This window comes from Scylla paramamosain, chromosome 2 (assembly GCF_035594125.1).
Source record: "Scylla paramamosain isolate STU-SP2022 chromosome 2, ASM3559412v1, whole genome shotgun sequence".
In the NCBI taxonomy this organism is placed as follows: Eukaryota; Metazoa; Arthropoda; class Malacostraca; order Decapoda; family Portunidae; genus Scylla; species Scylla paramamosain.
In genome coordinates, this window is record NC_087152.1 from 21235001 (window position 1) to 21252386 (window position 17386).

A 17386-nucleotide genomic window follows, 5' to 3' on the forward strand; every position below is an offset into this window, starting at 1 on the left:
GGAAAGTTTCTTGCTGCTCATAAAATTATGAAATTTGCATGGATGTGCCTCATACAGACATGGTGGTGGCCTGCCCATTTTTTTTTTTTTTTTTTTTTTTTTTTTTTGTTGTTTTGCTGTAAGCTGAAGATATACCTTTAACTGTCTGTCTCGATACCATGTAAGGTGGTGTCAAACATTTTAGGCTGGCCGACCACTATGTTTGTGGTGAGGCACATTCTCACGTCCCTTATCACTCCATTTCTTCATTAACACACTCATTATTTTTTTTTAATACAATAGTTAAACGGCTTATTTTTTTTCTGTTTCACCATTCTCGTAAAACTCTAATGGTCGTATTATGTAATCATGGCCTGTATATTTTCCATGCATCGCACATCACCTCTGTAGAACACTTTATTTAAAGCAAACACTGCTGTTTTGTTAGCCAGACAAGGAGCAGTCACAAAAGATAACTTTCCCTTACGTCAATATGTCAAAAACTGAATCTGTTATTCTATGCTTTCAAAAACATATGAATGGCTATCCTAAGTTGCCATATAGTTATTTTCTTCCAGCAGATTCTTTTTCAGGCTGAGAAAAAAACGAGTTGCCAGTTTGTGGAATGTGACGCTTAAGTAGTCAGCAGGCGTTCTAATCACGAATGTCGTTGACTATATATATATATATATATATATATATATATATATATATATATATATATATATATATATATATATATATATATATATATATATACCGTATTTCCCGCCATATAAGACACACCGGAGTATAAGACGCACCTATAATTTGGCAGGGGATATTTAGAAAAGAAAAAAAAAAAGAAAAGAAAATAAGCCCCTATTTTTCCCTGAACTTCATAGCTCATCCCTCAATCAGGCTGTGGTCCAAGACTGTAGGCTACTGGATATTGCCCCACTGAACAACTTAAGCAAAACACATTACTATAAGTTGAACTCACAATATTTTAATAATCAATCCCAATGAGATTAAAATACCGTGAAATCAAGTCAAGTTTTACTCATTTTCAAATCCCGAAAATTCATTACTTGCCACCTTTTAAATCATTCTTGAAGCATTTTATTGTACACACATTATTACATTTGGCTACTTAACTTAATGATAAATAAATGTTATAAGGTTAACTGACAATATTTTAAAATTTACAATGAGATTAAAATACTGTAAAATCAAGTCAAATTTTATTCATCTTCAAATCCCAAAAGTTCACTGAAGAGTTACAGTGATCCTACCCAGAGCAGATGTCAACTTAAAGTGGTAAACAAAACACTTCCTGCGTATGTTAAGGTACCACGGCTTTTATGTTCTAGCAATATTTTGGTCCATAATCATTATCTAGTAATTCTTAGCACTATTTCGATTTGTAATCATTATCTAATAATATTTAAATGTAAATATTTCATCCCGGAATGAAACTGGTGTTTAGGTGTTACTCTATTACAGTAACCATAACCCATAGGCCTACCCGAACCTAACCATCAGGGTATAAGATGCTGGACGATTTTTAGAGCTTTTTTTTTTTTTTTTAATATGCATCTTACATGGAGGGAAATACAATAAACAGATAGCTGTCGTCTTACGAAATATTTGACTTACGATTCACCGCATTTACGACCACTTTTGTACGACAGTTTCAGGCCAGCCTATTGGCGCTACCAGGAGACTGGGAGCCTAAGAGCTGGGGACACTCACATCATCCCTGTGCCCATACAAAACCCCCAGCACAACACACTTTATCCTGTATTTGTTTATCTTTCACTTTGAAAAAATTTCTACATCATTCCCAAGATGTCTACCGAAAGGAAAATGTCATTTTCTGCTCCTCAACCTGCCAAGAAAGACCATTTATCTCGACAAAAAAAAATATGGTGATTAGGCAGCATGAAGGAAGGAAGTGAATTTGATTGTACATGATTTGAAGTTTGCCCACTCTACTGTGTCGATGATTTTGAAGCACAAAGAAAGGATCTGTGAAACTGAAAGGTTCCGCATCAGCGCTATCGACAATCTTAACGAAGCAACATACTGGACCCATCCACAACATGGAGAATATACTACACATTTGGATGGAAAACCAGATACAGAAATGGACACCATGAACCCTTTATACTATTCAGATAAAGGCCAGAAGTTTATTTCAGACTTTGAAGAAGTGCACCTGAGAAAACTACAGTCAAGAATTTGCAGCAAGTACTGGCCAGTTCTAAAGATTTAAGAAAAGATTTCAGTTTCATAATGTTCGTGTGACTGAAGAAGCAGCAAGTGCAGACGAGGATGGAGCACATGTGTTTGTTGACAGTCTGGATGAAGTGATAATGAATAGAGGATATCTAGCACAGCAGATATTCAATGTGGATGAAACAGGATTGTACTGGAAACAGATGCCAGCATGCACTTACCTTACCATATTTGATGGCTTATAAGACACACCTGTTTTCCAAAAAACAGGCTCAGAAAATGAGCTTGCATTTAACTTTCGGGCAGTGGCTAGTGGCCCTTAAATCAAACCCCAAACATCTTCACACACATAAACAAAGTGATTATTATTATTTCACACCACAAAAACAACAATTTTTTTTGCAAGGTAACAATGTATATGTAGTGAATATGTAGTCATACTAACCGGTAATTGACATAAAAATAACACCAGTCAGGATGAAATTCAGTGACGCTTACATTGCATGTACCAAAATAAATTCATGGTCGGTTACACATCAAACCTAACGACACACCCAAGATTCATTGCATTCCTTAGGTAAGACACACCTTCATACAACTGAAATTGCACCTATCTTTTAACATTCTTACCATGCATACATGTTCAACAAAACTTGAAGTTAATTAGAAATTATTGTTATTTTTTTTAGAAAATAGCTTACTACCTAACAAAACAAGATTTTATAAGTGAAGAGAGCGTCACAAGGCAGGGTGGCTCATGGCAATGGTCTGCACAATATTCATGCAATACAGTTTGTGCAGTTGTGTTTAAAATTTCCAGATTCCATTATCCCATCATAATGGAGTCACAAAAATGACATGCATACCCAATTGCATATAAGTTATAAATTTAAAAAATTTCCCAAGGAAAAAATATTGGGAAAAAATGTCACGTTAAACCCTTCACTACATTTTCAGAGCTTAAACCCACTTATTTATTTATTTATTTATTTATTTATTATTTATTTTTTCCCAATGCCTGTCCAAAGTGAGATGCATCTTATAAGCACATGCATCTTATAAGCCATCAAATACAGTATTTCCACAAAGAGGCCAAAAGCATGCCTAGATTTAAATAATTTAAGGAACAATTGACTCTGTTGCTTGGTGAGAACATCATGGGATTTAAGCTGAAGCCATTCTTAATTTATCACTTAGATAACCAGCAGATGTTCAAGAACATAAACAAGCACACACTGCCCATTTACTTTCGATCAAACCCTGAAGCATAGATGACACAGGCACTGTTTGAAGACTGGTTTTTTAACTGTTTTATTCCTCAAGTAGACACTGTTTGAAGACTGTTTTTTTTTAACTGTTTTATTCCTCAAGTACATGAATATTGTTTGGAAAAAGCAATTCCTTTCAAGATTTTATTGCTACTGGGTAATGCACCTGGTCATCCACCTCATCTAGGTGATTTTTATTCTGATGAGAAAGTTTTTTTTTTTTTTTTTTTTTTTTTTTTGGCCACATAATACAACATCAATTTTGCAGCCGATGGACCAAGGTTTAATTGCTACTTTCAAGGCTAACTATCTTCAAACCACTTTCACCCAAGCCAAAGCTGCTATTAATGCTCACCCAGAACTAAGTGTATCAAGAATCTTGCTACTGGCTGGGAGCTTGTGATGTAAAAGTGCATGAATGGAATCTGATGAAAGTGTGTTAAGTGCTATGTTCAAACTTTTGCTGGATTTGACAGTGAAAATCAACTTCACATGATTTGAAAAGGAATAGTAACACTAGCAAAAGACTTTTCTTTGGAAAGTGAAGTGGAAGATGTCAAGGAGTTGCAAATGAAGAATCTAGAGAGCTTACAAATGAAGAGCTCTTTGAATTGGAAGAAGAAAGAGTGCCAGAAGAAACGAGAGATACTCGTACAGCGGAGAAAGACGAGGAAAAGGCGCCAAAAAGGATGTTCACCACTAAGGCATTGTCAGAAGGGTTATTTCTATTGAATAAACATCAAGCGATTTGCAAGACTGGAACAGATGGCACATAAATTATTTTGTCCATATCATGAAGTCTACAAGAAACTAACAATTCAAATATCACCAAGTTTATGAAAAAAAATAAATAAATAAATTCTCAGGCTACCCCAGCTGACTCAGATGACATTGACAATCCAGTCTAGCACTAGTGGCCAATTGATGTTTGTCTTATATATATATATATATATATATATATATATATATATATATATATATATATATATATATATATATATATATATATATATATATATATATATATATATATATATATATATATATATATATATATATATATATATAAGACAAACATCAATTGGCGCGTGGTGACATAAGTGCCAAAGCGCCACCAAGATGGAAAATCATTTTTTTGCTCCATTCCCATCTCCAAACCCTCTACTTTTCAACTGCGTAATCGGCAGTTCAAACCGACAACTGCAATATGGTGGAAAATCCCACTAAAGAGAAGGGTATGTCGCCCGTAGCTTTGCCCGGTTTGGTGGCACCCCTCACGGTCTAGACTAGCGTTCAAAGCGCCATTTTTACTCTTGTCCCACGTTGAAACCTGTTCGTTATCTCCAGTCTAGCTCCCGAGTTTGAAACAGGCGTCCAAAGCGCCATTCGACCATAAGGTCGAGAATCAGGGGGAAGAAAAAGGTAAATTAGCCTTAAGCACCTCTGTTCTGTCGCGACCCCACGGGATGAGGCTGTGTTTAAAGCGCCAATGTTGTGTTTGTGGTGGCGGGAGCGGCGGCGACCAATGGGAACCGCTCTACCGCGCCGCCTGGGCAAAATTGGGCCAATGAGAACGCGCCATTCTTCCCGCTACCCCTCCCTGCCGAGCCCGGGGAAGCCAGTGTTCATCCTGCAACTACCCCAGAAGTACCCCACAATACGTCGACTTCAGCCTGGCAAACTGCAACACCTGCAACAGCTGCTTGAGTTCATCCCAAATGTCAACCAGCCATACCTTCAGTTCATCATCAGGAAGCAGCAGGAACTGGATAATACTGAAGAAGATGACAGCACTGAGGACGAGGATGAGGACCACCTAGAGTACGACAGTGACAGTGAGGACATTGTAGATGACCCCCAGCCGCTACAGGACGAGGACAACACTGGTGAGTGAGGACGAGTCAGATGACTCGCATCTCTCACAACGTAAGCTTTCATTTAAGACCAAAATGAGCTTTCTATCTTAATCCGTTACGGAGTTATCGCATTCTGAAAGTCGCAAAACTTTGACCGCGTTTTTCTCAGTTTTTTATATTTGGCGCTTTGGCACTTATGTCACCACGCGCCATTATATATATATATATATATATATATATATATATATATATATATATATATATATATATATATATATATATATATATATATATATATATATATATATATATATATATTAAGAGTGTATATAGGCAGGAAATTTTCTTGCAAACATGTTTGGTTGAGAGTGATGGCAAAAGAGACATACACAACCCAACAAAGCATTACTGACTGCTGGTACCAGAAAGGAAGAGTCACAAAAAAGAAGCCATCGACATATTCTACAGAGCGTAGTACATCAGCACCTACAAAAAAAGAAAATTTATGAAGCAAATATTGAAGAACATCATCACACCAACTGACCTTGAAAATGCCTGAACTTGGTCATCAACTATAAAAACAAGAAAACAAGTCTTCTGCTCCTCAGAAAGAGGCCCTGTGAGACGAAAGGACAATTTCAACAATCACGTGTCATCTATAAGTTCATCTGTAAACAAGAGAACTGTGAAGCCCTCCCCTCCACCTATGTCAGCATGACTACAATGAAGCTATCCAGACAACTCAGCAATCATCTCACATCAGGCATCCCAAAGAAACATCTGGAAGAACATGAGTTACAGCTAACAAGGAAAATATTAGAAGACAACAAAATAAATCAAGGCCTGTCCTGGCAACAAATACCTTGCCATCCTAGAAGTGCTGTACACCAAGAAGATGAGCCAAGCCTCAACATCTGATCAGAAGCCTTGAAAATCTTGCCTAACATGAGAACAGCTTCACTGCAGAATAAGCAATCACAAGCCACAACACCAAATGCAAGGGGCAGTGGACAGCCTTAAAAACCAGCCACTTCAACCAACTACTCATTCTCTCCCAACCATCAAGAGAAAAGCATCCCACTGCAGCCAAAGAAGAAGGGTTATGGACCTACAATCATAATTTGGCAGAGATGACACTCTATAAAGATGTCATCACATAATACACAAAAAGAGAAATGGGCAATTTTAAGGAATAAAGAGAACACCCTTATGAAATTACAAAATGAAAAACTTGCCATCACTTTGAACCAAATATATATATATATATATATATATATATATATATATATATATATATATATATATATATATATATATATATATATATATATATATATATATATATATATATATATATATATATATATATATATATATATATATATATATATATATATATATATTTTTATTTATTTATTTTTTTTATGTAGGGAGGACACTGGCCAAGGGCAACAAAAATCTAATAAAAAAAAATGCCCACTGAAATGCCAGTCCCATAAAAAGGTCAAAGCAGTGGCCAAAAATTGATGAATAAGTGTCTTGAAACCTCCCTCTTGAAGGAATTCAAGTCATAGGAAGGTGGAAATACAGAAGCAGGCAGGGAGTTCCAGAGTTTACCAGAGAAAGGGATGAATGATTGAGAATACTGGTTAACTTATGCATTAGAGAGGTGGACAGAATAGGGGTGAGAGAAAAGAAAGTCTTGTGCAGCGAGGCCGCGGGAGGAGGGGAGGCATGCAGTTAGCAGGATCAGAAGAGCAGTTAGCATGAAAATAACGGTAAAAGACAGCTAGATATGCAACATTGCAGCGGTGAGAGAGAGGCTGAAGACAGTCAGTTAGAGGAGAGGAGTTGATGAGACGAAAAGCTTTTGATTCCACCCTGTCTAGAAGAGCAGTATGAGTGGAACCTCCCAGACATGTGAAGCATACTCCATACATGGACGGATAAGGCCCTTGTACAGAGTTAGCAGCTGGGGGGGTGAGAAAAACTGGCGGAGACATCTCAGAACACCTAACTTCATAGAAGCTGTTTTAGCTAGAGATAAGATGTGAAGTTTACAGTTCAGATTATAAGTAAAGGATAGACTGACGATGTTTAGTGTAGAAGAGGGGGACAGTTGAGTGTCATTGAAGAAGAGGGGATAGTTGTCTGGAAGGTTGTCTCGAGTTGATAGATGGAGGAATTGAGTTTTTGAGGCATTGAACAATACCAATTTTGCTCTGCCCTAATCAGAAATTTTAGAAAGATCAGAAGTCAAGCGTTCTGTGGCTTCCCTGCATGATATGTTTACCTTCTGAAGGGTTGGACTTCTATGAAAAGACATGGAAAAGTGCAGGGTGGTATCATCAGCATAGGAGTGGATAGGACAAGAAGTTTAGTTTAGAAGATCATTAATGAATAATAAGAAGAGAGTGGGTGACAGGACAGAACCCTGAGGAACACCACTGTTAATAGATTTAGGAGAAGAACAGTGACCGCCTACCACAGCAGCAATAGAACAGTCAGAAAGGAAACTTGAGATGAAGTTACAGAGAGAAGGATAGAAACCGTAGGAGGGTAGTTTGGAAATCAAAGCTTTGTGCCAGACTCTATCAAAAGCTTTTGATATGTCCAAGGCAACAGCAAAAGTTTCACCAAAATCTCTAAAAGAGGATGACCAAGACTCAGTAAGGAAAGCCAGATCACCAGTAGAGCGGCCTTGACGGAACCCATACTGGTGATCAGATAGAAGGTTGTGAAGTGATAGATGTTTAAGAATCTTCTTGTTGAGGATAGATTCAAAAACTTTAGATAGGCAAGAAATTAAAGCAATAGGATGGTAGTTTGAAGGATTAGCATGGTCACCCTTTTTAGGAACAGGTTGAATGTAGGCAAACCTCCAGCAAGAAGGAAAGGTAGATGTTGACAGACAGAGCTGAAAGAGTTTGACTAGGTAAGGTGCAACCATGGGGGCACAATTTCGGAGAACAATAGGAGGGACCCCATCAGGTCCATAAGCCTTCCGAGGGTTTAGGCCAGCAAGGACATGGAAAACATCATTGTGAAGAATTTTAATACGTTGCATGAAGTAGTCAGAGGGTGGAGGAGAGGGAGGAACAAGCCCAGAATCATCCAAGGTCGAGTTTTTAGCAAAGGTTTGAGTGAAGAGTTCAGCTTTAGAAATAGATGTGATAGCAGTGGTGCCATCTGGTTGAAATAGAGGAGGGAAAGAAGAAGAAGCAAAGTTATTGGAGATATTTTTGGCTAGATGCCAGAAATCACGAGGGGAGTTAGATCTTGAAAGGTTTTGACATTTTCTCTTAATGAAAGAGTTTTTGGCTAGTTGGAGAACAGACTTGGCATGGTTCCGGGCAGAAATATAAAGTGCATGAGATTCTGGTGATGGAAGGCTTAAGTACCTTTTGTGGGCCACCTCTCTATCATATATAGCACGAGAACAAGCTGTGTTAAACCAAGGTTTAGAAGGTTTAGGACGAGAAAAAGAATGAGGAATGTACGCCTCCATGCCAGATACTATCACCTCTGTTATGCGCTCAGCACACAAAGACGGGTCTCTGACATGGAAGCAGTAGTCATTCCAAGGAAAATCAGCAAAATACCTCCTCAGGTCCCCCCAACTAGCAGAGGCAAAACGCCAGAGGCACCTTCGCTTAGGGGTATCCTGAGGGGGAATTGGAGCGATAGGACAAGATATAGATATGAGAGTGTGATTGGAGGAGCCTAACGGAGAAGAAAGGGTGACAGCATAAGCAGAAGGATTACAGGTCAGGAAAAGGTCAAGAATGTTGGGCGTATCTCCAAGACGGTCAGGAATACGAGTAGGGTGTTGCACTAAATGCTCTAGGTCATGGAGGATAGCAAAGTTGTAGGCTAGTTCACCAGGATGGTCAGTGAAGGGAAAGGAAAGCCAAAGCTGGTGGTGAACATTGAAGTCTCCAAGAATGGAGATCTCTGCAAAAGGGAAGAGGGTCAGAATGTGCTCCACTTTGGAAGTTAAGTAGTCAAAGAATTTCTTATAGTCAGAGGAGTTAGGTGAGAGACATACAGCACAGATAAATTTAGTATGAGAGTGACTCTGTAGTCATAGCCAGATAGTGAGGAAAAGAAGATGAGGTTTAGAAGAGGAGAGGTGGTGTTCTAGAGATTGAAAATTAGATCTTAGACCGCGAATGTTGCAGAAGTTAATGAAGAAAAAGTTGAGAGGGGTGTCAAGACACTTAGGGTCATCGACAGAAAGGCAGTCCGACCTGGGGACATTTATGGTCCCCTCCCCAGATGGGGACTCCGAGGCTGGTGTAGGAGTCGCCATGATGATTTTAAAATTTTTGAGTGAAGGGTGTGTGTGTTATTAGGTGCTTGTAGTTTTGTGTGGAAGAAGAGAGTTGTCTTTAGAGGGTAGGCTGTGACTGCCCCCATGTGTTGTGAGACACAAAGGAAAACGTTCATTGAGATCACAGCTGGGTTTAATGATAAGTTCACAGCACCCCCTGAACAGTGCTTTAGACCTCACTGGGAGTAATTATCGTTTTGGCAGGTGTCTACTGCCTCCTCCTGGAGGCATATATATATATATATATATATATATATATATATATATATATATATATATATATATATATATATATATATATATATATATATATATATATATATATATATATATATATATATATATATATATATATATATATATATATATATATATATATATATATATATATATATATATATATATATATATTGGTATAGCAATTAAGTAAATTCTCTTTTACAGATGAGGTTGAATGCAACAGCTATATCTGCATTGTTCAGCTCCTGCTGAATTCTCTTTGTTTGTCCAAGTAAATCTCTTTTATGAGCAACAAGGAGTTTTCCAAAAGATAGCTTATTACCGACATTTCACTCCTAAAACATGGCAAACACTTCGAGAAAGGGAAGGCAGCCCTGTCTGGATTCTTCAAAAGTAGAGTTGAGACTGGATGTGTTAGTGGTGATATTTTAGGTTGTGCATTTTTGTTTTCTTCACTCTGACAAATATATCATTGATTGTACCAACCATAGATGGAGGGGGGTGGTTGAGCTTTTAAGATCCAAAGCTTTCCATGAAGAAGCTGGCAAAAAGTATGAGGAAGTATCAAATCTTTGACACTAAAAAGCTTGACATATTAATTAGAGTGAAGAACATGGAAGTGCAGGACATAAAGCAATACATCACTAATGCATCCGGCCTCAACTTCACTTTTGAAGAATCCAAAGTGCCTTCTACCCCCTCCCTTTTTCTCTCCTCGATCCCCATGTGGGAGGCACTTCACATATTTCCGAGAGGACCTGGAAAATCAAAATACTACTAACTCTATCAGTAATGAACCAAACTGTATATAATATTGGTATTGTTTAAGCAAGAGATTTTTGATGATAGTAAAATCCATTGTTTATACTTTCAGCCTGACTGAAAATTATTTTGACCAATTTTCGGCAAGGGAATGACACGAATAAGGTCCGATCAATGGATTTTGTTACAATATGAAACCATGTCATGTAATATTTCTTTTTTAGCAATTTTATTAACAAAAATAGGGATACTTGGATTCTTTTTTCATCTGATGAATTTAGATATTATGAATACCATGGGGAATTAGCCTATCATTTTAAAGCACAAGTTAAAATTAATTTCTAACTTACTGTTCAGTAAATTTTATTTCGAAAAGAGCAAACATTTCATTATATATTCTCATAATACTTCAGAATACTCCATTATCTTCAAATATAACATACTGAATGAAAACACTCAATTGACTTTTAATCTCACACTATTCATCCATATAATTTTGGTAACAAAAGTTCTTGACCTGAGGAACAAGGTACTTTTTTGACAAGCACACCATCATGATTATATATCATATAGCTAGACTGCCAATACCAGAGGCCATAAATACATAAATATTCACCAGATTTGGCTGGAGATGTACATGATGTAACTGATGTATTGCAATAATATTCTTATGACAAAACTTTGAGTAGTTCATTAGTGTGTGTGTGTGTGTGTGTGTGTGTGTGTGTGTGTGTGTGTGTGTGTGTGTGTGTGTGTGTGTGTAATAATAATAATAATAATAATAATAATAATAAACGGTTTATTCTTTAGGCAGTCAACAAACTGAAAATGTACATTGGGGGTGGGGGAATACTTGACATTAATCCTAAAGGTAAGTCAAATCTAGAAGAGACTATTGATTGATGGCTCGCACCATGGTGGGAATCACACTGAGTCTGTACCAGTCCGTACGTGGCGCCTTTAGGGGCGTTATCTTATTGTGGTGTCTGGTGGCACGGGTAGGGCGAGGCGCGTCAGGCGGCAGCATGTTTCTGAGACGTGTGTGTGTGTGTGTGTGTGTGTGTGTGTGTGTGTGTGTGTGTGTGTGTGTGTGTGTGTGTGTGTGTGTGTGTGTTTACCTAGTTGTATTTACCTAGTTGTATAGTACAGGGTCCGAGCCAAAGCTCAATTAGTCCTGTCTCCATACCCGAATTTGTCCAATCTCTCTTTAAACATGTGCACACTCTGCCGCAACCACCTCTTCTTTTAAGTTATTCCATATTTCAACCGTTCGATGCGGAAAGCTGTATTTCTTAATATCTCCCAAACAATGACTCTTCTTTAATTTCTTCATATGTCCCCTTGTACATCTATCTCCTTCCTCCACTTTTACAACTAGGTCATCTCTGTCTATCTTCTCCATGCCATTTACTAATTTGAACATTGTTATCAGGTCTCCTCTTTCTCTTCTTTCTTGCAGTGTTGGTAATCCAATTTCTTCCAGTCTTTCCTCATAACTTAGGTCTTCCAATTCAGGTATCATTTTTGTAGCTGTTCTTTGTATTCTTTCCAATTTCCTTGTATCTTTCTTCTTGTGTGGAGACCGTACCACTGTTGCATATTCCAGTTTGGGGCGTATCATGTGTGTTATGATTTTCTTCATCATTTCTTTGTCTAGGTAATTAAATGCCACCCTGATATTTGCTAGCAAATTATATGTAGAGCCAAATATTCCATTGATGTGTTTTTCTGGTGATAGCGTGTCTTGAATTATTACTCCCAAGTCTTTTTCTTCTTTGCTCTTTGGTATTGTGATTCCTCCCATCTTATACTCCCATGAAGGTCTCCTTTTACTTCTTCCCATCTCCATTACATGGAACTTCTTTATATTGAATTCTAATTTCCATCGTTTACTCCATTCACAAATTCTATCAATATCCCTCTGTAGTTCCTCACAATCCTCTTGGTTCTTTATTACTTTCATCAATTTTGCATCATTTGCAAACATGTTAATGTAGCTATTTAAACCCACCGTCATATCACTTATATAGACCTGAAACATTATAGGTGCCAACACAGACCCTTGTGGTACTCCGCTTGTTACTTCGCACCAACTTGATTTATTATCTCTGATTACTGTACTCATTTCCCTACCTTGGAGATAATCCTTCATCCACTTAAGTATTTTTCCTTTTAGCCCTCCTCGATGTTCCAGTTTCCATATGAGACTTTTATGTGGAACTGTATCAAAAGCTTTTTTCAGATCTAAATAGACTGCATCAACCCAACCATCTCTCTCTTGTAGTTTATCTATTACTCTTATATAAAAGCTCAGTAAGTTTGTTACGCAAGATCTCTCTTTCCTGAAACCGAATTGTTTTTCTGTTATTATATTTTCTTGTTCAAGATATTGCACCCATCTGTTTTTAATGACTATTTCACAGAGTTTACTTACAATACTCGTGAGTGAGACTGGTCTGTAATTCAGTGGTTCCATTTTATTACCTCCTTTGTATAACGGTACTATATTTGCTCTCTTCCATTCCTTTGGTACTTTTCCCTCCTTCAAAGAACTGTTAATTATCTCCCATATTGGTTCTTCCAATTCTTCTCTACGTTCTTTCAATATCCATCCATTTACTTCGTCTGGTCCCATCGCCTTGCTAGTATCTAGCTCTTCCAGTAGTCTTTTAATTTCTTTTCTTTCCACTTGTATGTTTTCTATTTCTTTCTGTTGTTCCTCATCTCCCAGTGATGCAAAGACAGTTTCTCTTGTAAATACAGACTTAAAGCTTTTATTCAGTATCTCAGCCATCTCTTGTGTGGTTTCATAAATTTCTCCATTTTTCTTCAGCTTTGTAATGGTATCTCTATGCTTTATTTTTCCATTTACATATCTATAGAAAAGTTTGGGTTCTTCTTTACACTTTCCAACTACATCTCTTTCAAAATTTCTTTCTTCTTCTCTTCTTATTTTAACATAATCATTTCTAGCTGCCCTGTATTCTTCTCTGTTTATCTCCTTCCAAAATTAAGGTGATCATAACAGTTATGCATCTTGCTGCTGGGAAAAGCTATACGGAAAATGCAGTTGTGCAGTACTTATAGCATTGGGGGTCATAGAGAGGGCTACAGGAGGCTCAGGATAACTCTTGAGCGCCAAACCTTGTTTGTTAACATCAAGGTTCTTCAGCTTCAACGGAATCATATTTAACTTATTTCAAAGATTGAATTACTGTTTCACCCTCTGTGTCTCTACTTCAAATATATAAAACCAAAAGAAATTTTTATAGAAACTGTAAATTAGTAATAAACGGCTGCTTTTACTACATCTTGTAGTATTTGAAATCAAGTAACTTTATTTGAAAACAGAATTATGGTATGGCAACCAAAGCAATTATGACTTAAAATTTTTGTTCAAAAACCAAGTTGTTAAAAAAGGGAGACATTCAGTAACTGAGGTTCCACAGTATTAGTAAAGGACAGATCAAGAATGTTCAGTATAGAAGCGGAGGACAGCTGTATGTCAAACAAAATGGGGAGATAGTTGTCTGAATTGATAGATGGGTGAATTGAGTTTTTGAGGCATTGAATAACACTAAGTTTTCTTTACCCTAATCAAGAATTTTACGAGAATCAGAAGTCAGGCATTATGTGGCTTCCCTGCATAAGTTGTTTAATTCCTGAATGGTTGGATGTTTAAGAAAAGTGTAGAAGTGCAAGCTGGTATCCTCATAGTTGATACTGGTGTTGTTTTGCTCACTGAATGACTTCTGTGATCCTCATCCTGTTTTCCAAAGATCTTTTGAACCAACATTCACTGTGGTAAAGAAGGATGTTTTCTGATAAGGATAAGAAACATGAGAGAATGCTTCTGCCGCCCGGTGGGTGGCGAAGGTGGGAAAAATGCTGCACAGATGTAGCTAGCAGCAGTCACATTATCGTTCATTTTTTCTCATCCAGAACTATATTCTGAAGGATTTCATCAAAATATTTCCATTTATATTTCAACATAAATGCTTTGCAAATACTATGTTGTAAGAAAAAATACAGTAGAGATTATATTTCATGTTATAACTGAGTGAATACAGTTAATATATTTGTAAAACTTCACCATACTGTTGCCAGATGACATAAATATACCTATGATTTTTTCTCAAAAAAATAAATAAATAAATAAAAAATAACAGTAACATCCTCTACAACTGATTGACTACTTCTTATGGGTGTGGCATGAACCACTTTTGATTACTTAAAAGAAGCACACATAGACACATTCAGCTTACAAACAAAAGAGGGTAGAATTTCCAGAAAAGGCAGTCACAATCCCTCAGCTTACATCTCATATCTATTCACTTTTAGATGAACATGAGCTACAGTGTGAAAGAAGACAAACTAATTTTGTCTCCAACCAGTTCAAGATCCAAACTCAGAATATCTCGGTTGTGAGCTGAGTATGCCAGTCACTACTTGCATACTACCACAAACCTAACATTATATAAGTATTCAAAATTAAACTTTTCTCTTTCAGAATGTCTGGACTGTACACTGCCTGGATTTCTTCATGGTCAAAAACCACAGAAGAAGTATTCTCCTCCAGTATATGTCACTATACATACATGCCCTTCACTCTCCTCATCACGAGCTGTTAGAAATACTCTGAACTCTCTTACCAATGATAAGTTCATCAGCCTCAACACCTATAATAATATTCCAGATGATGTTACAACAATGTCCATTTCTCAAGCAGACCACAGACCCACATTTTCTGTCACAAATACTACTATGCAACAAAATATATCTTCTCTTTCTACAGATTCTACATATTTACTGCCTAATATTTTTTCCCAAATTAATCAAACTCAACCAAGGAAAATACATTCCTCTGTTTCTACTCTTGAAGCAAGAAACTCACAATATGTTTCCTATGAAGAAAATACTACCACAAGCTTTTCAGTTTGCATCAGTAATGGCACTTTATGCCATAAAAGCACTAGTAGAGAGAAAACTCATACAAACATGACAAAAATCCAGACTGCTGATGATTCAAGTAATCTAGACACCAGAAACATCAGATTCATAGATAATATTCTGCTGAACACTACTGTAACTCCATACATGAATGAATCACAGTTCACACAAAAATATTTTACTAAATTTCTAAATTCATCAGAACCACAAAATAATACTCAAGTGGATGACACAAATGATCTGAGAAACAATACCAAATTAACTTCAATAAGACAGTACCGTAACAATGAAGAGCAACATCCAAGAGCACCCAGTAACAAAGACCGACTCCTTCCCTCTGAACAACAATATACTGTAACCTACTGGATGTTTTATCCTTACAACAGAGGCAAAAATATATGCACTATTAATCTTGGATTTTTTGGACAAATGTTCAAGGTAAAAGTAAATGGTGTATGCTATGGTGAGGAAATCACTTTGGGAAACCATGTTGGAGACTGGGAGCATGTATCAATCAAATTCAAAGTAAGCAATAATGAAAGCAGCTGTATATGAATTGAAAGATATTTGGAAGATTTGAACATAAATTATCTATTTTGGAAAAGTTTAATATTGACATATATAAAAGCAAAAAAATTTCATAACAATAAAGTTACCTAACAATAAAAGGTTAATTGTATTTCACTTAAAATTACAGGGTAGTAAGCCGACTCATATGTATGTGTCAGCCCACACTTTTGGGGCTTACTACACCTATGATGCCACAAACAACAGGTTTATCTATGAATATGAAGACACAAGAGAGGGCATTCCCATGTCACCAGTTTATCCCAAAATTATTCACCTCTCAGGAGGATCTCATCCTATTCTTTATTCAGCAAGAGGATCTCATGGTTTATGGGGAGCTGAAGGTAAGTGCATTCCCTTTCATAATTATGATTCTTTATTTTTACCAGGAAGTATATATTTTTCTATTATTATTATTATTATTATTATTATTATTATTATTATTATTATTATTATTATTATTATTATTATTATTATTATTCATTATTATTGTTGTTGTTACAGTCAAGGTGCTGCTAAAATGAGGGTTCGGTTCCATTACTGGCCTGCATTAGACATGATTTACATTAGTTTTAATTAAAGCAAAGGCAGAGAATGACTATTGTTCCAACCTGGCTGAGACAGGTTCCTCAAAAATTAAAATAATGTTTCCAGATTACCTATGATATTCATTTTTTTTTTTTATGTGTATAGCTGAAGGTAATGAATACATGGGCATTCATAAAAAATCCAATGCATAATAAATGAATGCTCACTGTTGATATCACTGTGGATGGTAGCAGCTGCAGCCTGCCCTACTCCTTGCTAAACTCACATCACTGTGTATAGTGGTGGTGGTTATGGTGGCAGCAGCAGCAGCAGCAGCTCACCTTTCTTCTTACTAAATTCAAATCACTGTGTATGTTGGCAGTGGTGTCAGCAACTGCAGCAGTGGCAGCTGCACCCTGCCCCTCTCACTAAACTTGCATCACTGTGTATGGCAGTAGTGGCAGTAGCAGCATCAACAATGTCAACCACCCCATTCTCCTCACTAAAGTTGCATCACTGTATATAGCAGTGGCAGTGGTTGCAGCCTGCCCTTCTCTTCAACTAAACGCGCATCACTGTGTATGGCAGCAGAAGCAACAGCAGCTGCAGCCCAGCCTTCTCTTCACTAAACTCACATCACTGTGTATGGCAGCAGTAGCTGCAGCCCACCCATCTCTTCACTA

General features: G+C 37.0%; 2 protein-coding genes across 6 annotated transcripts in view; one reads left to right on the forward strand and one right to left on the reverse strand.

Annotated features, from left to right (window-relative positions):
* The window catches only part of LOC135111742 (actin-related protein 8-like), a 301644-nt gene that overhangs the window by 191686 nt on the left and 92572 nt on the right, over nucleotides 1-17386 (reverse strand). The gene's annotated exons all lie outside the window — the stretch shown is intronic.
* LOC135111735 (uncharacterized) overlaps nucleotides 1-17386 on the forward strand; it is a 32493-nt gene that overhangs the window by 5191 nt on the left and 9916 nt on the right. For both annotated transcript variants that reach the window (XM_064025418.1, XM_064025408.1), the window contains 2 exons: nucleotides 15169-16133; nucleotides 16306-16519. In XM_064025418.1, the coding sequence (XP_063881488.1) occupies nucleotides 15169-16133; nucleotides 16306-16519 (1179 nt within the window). The remainder of the gene's footprint in view (nucleotides 1-15168; nucleotides 16134-16305; nucleotides 16520-17386) is intronic.